We start from the raw sequence: 5,041 nt of genomic DNA, 5'->3' as shown, positions 1-5,041 counted from the left end.
TAATCATTACTCTAATTTCATTCATCTCAATTATCACTCTTATTTTTCTATGCTTAGCTATCACTTTTGATGATTTTTTTATTTAGTTTAATATTTCATAATTAGTGTATAATTAATTGATTAATGAATGTAACGGATAAATTGTATATATTTGGACAAGAAGAGTATGAGATGAAGATGAATAAAAATTATTTATTCAGTAGTGTTAATCATAATCATAGGATTTTGGGGTTGGAATAGTTGGCCAATTATAAAGGACAAACTAGATGTAACCGCCCTATAAATTAAAGTAATATTAGGTCCATTTGGGTATATATGAGCAAGATTGAGTCGGATTGATGGTGGCCTTTCCCACAAAACTAGAATTTCAATAATATTACCATGCTGCGTTTGTTTATAAAAACAGGACATTGAGATAGAGATAGTGAGATATAAAATTGTGTTTAATAGAAGAGACATAGACAGAGATAATGTATCCAAAAACACTGAATTAATGTATTTTGTGTCCATACTGATAGGAAGGACACAGAAACACTAACAAGGGACACAACTTATTTTTTATTTTTTTCATTATTTTTGTTAATTTTTCATAATTATATTTTTTATTGTTATATTTTTCATCTCAAATTTTTGAATAAAAAAATAAAAATAAATTAAATTTTCATAATTTGTTTTAATTTATCACCAAATAGAATACAAGAACACAAAATTTTATGTTTCTATTTATCAGTGTCTTATCCTGTCCTATTTTCAGTGTCTTATCTTGTCCTGTTCTTAGAAACAAATGCCGCCTAAGTTCTAATATTATGAGTTTAGTGAGAGAAAAAAAAAAAATCTCGCCAATACTACAAATTAAATATATGTATTTGAAGTCTTATAAAAGCATTTGAATGGTAAAATAGTTTTTTAAAAAAATCTTAACTTGGATTTCAAAATAATGTGCCATTATAAAAAAAACTTGGCAAAAATACACGCCCTACCCTCTTTGTTCATTAAATGTATTAAACACAAGAACAGTATTAAATAACATTTTTCTCTTATAATTTAAGTTATTATTGGCCAACTTTTGCAACCTAATATGACTCTTTTGTACCTAAAAATTGCATAATATTAGTGCCCCTTTATTCTTTCGTCTACATATATTCCATTCCAGCAGTACATGGTTTATTTTTCCATCCAACGGACCAACGTGGGAGTGACTTTACGGAAGGACTAAAGCCAAGGTACATCATCTTTGAAACATTTGCAATTTGGAGTTAATGCAATGATGTAATGCAACACACCACCCATCCAAAGGAATAAATAAATAACATATACAGTTTATGCATTATGCAAATGAAATAAATAAATAAATGCAAAAATAGAAGACTTTGTCCAATATATGATGTATCCGAAGCATTTAGCTTTTTCGGATTTGCCTCATACCATGGTAATGTTCTATGGTCTTACTCCACAAATGACATAAAAGTTAACTTTAACCCATCGTTAGCTTCGTCTTCATCCACTAATTTTTTTTTAATTTTTAAAATGGATGTCCAAATACATGTATCAACACGCACTATACCTGAGTGCAACACTTTTGATTTTTGAACAAGTTTTTATTTCAACCACATAAAACCTGCCCTCTATATATATGTGCTTCGTCTTTTCATCTTAACAAATAACAATCAATTAAGCTTTTATTTTTACTTTTGTTTTAGGTGAAAGGAAATTAAGTTGTACAAGTGCAACATATGTATAATATAATTTTGTCTCCCTTGAATACAGCTAGGATGGATTTGATGTTGATTTTTAGTATCAATTATTATTGCGTGATTTTTGTTTTTAATTTTTTTATGCACTTTCATTTTGAGTTATTGTTGGGGTTCTTTTATTAATTAATAATGCCTGGCCTATCGTGGATATCAATAATTAAAAAAAGCTCTATTCTTTTCCAATTATAATACCATTGAATGATAAACTTAGACTTTTTGATATAATTGACCAATCTTTTACATAGTCATAAGTTTTTTTTTGTTATAGGAAGAATCTATGACACAATCGAAATATGTTGGAACATAGCTTTGAAGTTGTCGTTTTTGCTCCGAAGTTGTGTGCCATTTCGCAGTTTTGCAAGCTAAGCAATGTCACGTCCAAACTATTCTCAAAGGATTGCTTCTACATTTCACTCTTCAGACCGATCTCTTGCTAGCTTATTGTAGATTGCGCCTTCTCTGTTATGCACGGAGGGTGTTCGACACAATAACCATAAGAAACATGCATTCATGGAACATCATGATTGCCTCGTATAATGAAGCTTCCTTGTATTCCAATGCTTCAGCTATTTTTGGCGAGTTCAAGCGCTGTAATCTCGGCCTAGATCATTATACATTGCCTCAGCTTTTTAAGGCTTGTGTAGGAGTAGGTGATTATTGTTTTGGTAAGGTGTGTCATGGTTGGGTGATAAGACTTGGCTATAAAAGGTATGTTGTTGTGGCTAGTTCTTTGTTCGAGTTTTATGTGAAATGCAGAGGGATAACAAACGCATACTTGGTGTTTTCCAAGATGCTTTGTAGGGACTTTGTGGCATGGAATTTGATGATTTCGGGGTTTCTAAGGGTTGAATTATATTTGCGTGTTATCCATTGTTTCAGAAAAATGCTGCTTGCAAATGGGGGGAAGATGGATTCCATGTCTATTCCTAGCGTTTTGATTGCTTGTGGGAGGGAAGGAGACTTGATGAAAGGCAAAGAAGTTCACTGCTACGTTGTTAAGAACTTCGAGTTTGATGTGGATGCTCCCGTTGGTAATGCCTTAATAGACATGTATGGGAAATGTGGATGCTTGAATGATTCAGAGAAAGTTTTCAGGACAATGCGCCACATGAACGTGGTTACGTGGACTACCATGATATCGTGTTATGGGATGTACGGAAATGGAGAGGAAGTTAGGAAGCACTCTTGCTGTTTCAGAAGATGGTTAATGGAGGAATTACACCAAATTCTGTCACACTTACAGCAGCCTTAGCCAGAGTTGTAGCCACTCTGGTCTGATAGATCACAGAAAAAAAATTTCCAGTTCAATTAGTTCTGATTGAACACCATGCATGTATGGTGGATCTTTTGAGCCGCTCTGGGTATCTTGTTGAAGCACTTGAGTTGTTGAAGAGCATGAAATCATTAGGAACAGGAAACATCTGGGGTGCCTTTCTTGCAAAGATTACAGCTCATCATCTTTTTCAGATAGAACCAAATAATACTAGTAACTACATAACCCTATCTGGGGCATCTATCAGTCTCATGGTATGCTTGATCGAATTGCAATGGTTAGAGAAAGAATGAGGGAACAATATCTGGTTAAAACTCGTAGTTGTAGCTAGATCAATATTGGAAGAAGGAATTATAAATTCTGCCAAGGTGACCTGTCTCGTCCACTGGATCAATTAATCGACAGAGTAACCCATCAAATTAGCAACACTCAGTTATTGGCGGATGATTTTAGTAGTGTATAATATTACACTTATTTACACATGATACTTGCATTATTCATACATCTTAATCTTAATTATTTCAAAATTAATTTACCTTATGAAAATTGCATACACATGTTTTTTTTATTTTTTTAACCCATAACATATAAATTATATCCATTTTAATAATTATACATTTCAACATAATTTTAGCTAATATCATCCAAATAATACTCGTTTTCTTTGACAAAAAATCAAAAGAAATGCAAAGACAAATCACATTGACACCAATCCCATTTTAATCAAAATTAATTATGTAAAATACACATTCATACTAATAGCATCTGTTTCAAAAGTTAACGCAAACATACACTGTTTCTTAATAGGCATCGGATGTGTTCTACTTCTAATTCACAAATAAGCAGCAAGTTCTTTGTATAGCAGCCAGGTAAAAAATGATCGAGTTTTTAAATCCATATGTGTAACATTAGTGTGTACATGTACACAAATATCTCTACATCATGTTCCACGATAAAAACATAGCACTAAGGTTCTACTACATCTGGTTATCCATTATTAAAAACCATTAAAAAAAAAAAAAAACATAACAACATGTAGTGCTAATGGTTTAGTCAGATAAACACGACAAATTAACTTCACATCTGTAACAAGTTCTAACTGGGCAGCCGTTTAGACAGCTTTTATGGGCATCTCCACATATTCACTCCTGGTTGATTTAGTTTCTTCTCTTCTTTTTCTTCTCATTTCTCTCGGCTGAATTCTTCACCTGAAAAAATATGCAGAACAAATAATAATAATAATTCTGTCAGTATGAATTCATCAGCAGAATCGAAAACGAAGAATAGAGGTAAAACTCGAAAAGGGCGAGCTGTTCAATGATCAAACTCACCAAGATAATGAGAATTCGGACAAAGATGGCAGCTAAGTCAGTGAACAAGGTCAAAGCATGCTTCACATAATCCAGATCACCAGAGTGTGCTCTCTCAACTATTTCTTGAGTGTCTACTACAATGTAGCCGACAAACACCAAAAGCCCGAAATACAACTGCACAAGTTGCAAAACAAACACTATATAAGAACCTCACTTTGTTGCAAAAAAAGATATTTGAATCGCCAAGTCCTCACCTCAAACTTAAAGAGAGCTAATGAACCTCCAAAGATAGAAGACGCAAAGTGCAACCAGAGAAGAATGGACAAACCAGAAGAAGCCAGGCCACCAAGGTACAAATACTCCCTGCGCCTTGCAACCAAAGCTGCTCCCGAGAAACATGCAAAGGCCAAAGAAGTTGCCACAAATGCAGTAAAGATGATGCTGTAGCAAAGAAAAATATATCATGAATTTATCCCAATAGCCACAGTACTCTAAGTATAGAGAAATAGTTGTCAAACGAAGGAAAAAATAAAGGTGGGAATTGTTGGGGAATCTCTCTAATCAAAATTCTAGTAGGGAATATGAATACAATCCTTTAGAAATAGAACTTAAAGTTAGTATTTTATTATTTAAAATTTAAGATTTAAGTCTTAAAATTTAAATTTTAAACTTTAAATTTTATAACGTAGGACTTATAAATT

General features: G+C 32.8%; 2 protein-coding genes across 2 annotated transcripts; one reads left to right on the top strand and one right to left on the bottom strand.

Moving 5' to 3' along the window:
- Positions 1,683-3,193, top strand: LOC107641643 (putative pentatricopeptide repeat-containing protein At3g25060, mitochondrial). The gene is made up of 2 exons (XM_016345125.2): positions 1,683-3,026; positions 3,067-3,193. The coding sequence occupies exon 1, from the start codon at positions 2,257-2,259 to the stop codon at positions 3,004-3,006; it is 750 nt and encodes a 249-aa protein (XP_016200611.1). The 5' UTR covers positions 1,683-2,256; the 3' UTR covers positions 3,007-3,026; positions 3,067-3,193.
- Positions 3,859-4,781, bottom strand: LOC107642601 (bax inhibitor 1; the record flags this gene model as incomplete). The annotated part of the gene is given in 3 exon segments (XM_016345997.2): positions 3,859-4,235; positions 4,359-4,514; positions 4,595-4,781. Coding segments are annotated over 3 exon segments (394 nt in total), but the record flags the coding sequence as incomplete, so codon positions are not given.

The sequence above is a fragment of the Arachis ipaensis genome, chromosome B05 (assembly GCF_000816755.2).
Source record: "Arachis ipaensis cultivar K30076 chromosome B05, Araip1.1, whole genome shotgun sequence".
Classification (NCBI taxonomy): domain Eukaryota; kingdom Viridiplantae; phylum Streptophyta; class Magnoliopsida; order Fabales; family Fabaceae; genus Arachis; species Arachis ipaensis.
Note: the sequence above shows the minus strand (reverse complement) of the source record. Positions and strands in the feature narration are given on the sequence as shown.

Coding starts and splice junctions, on each gene's coding strand:
- LOC107641643 (XM_016345125.2), top strand. CDS start 2,257: ATGCATTCATGGAACATCATGATTGCCTCGTATAATGAAGCTTCCTTG.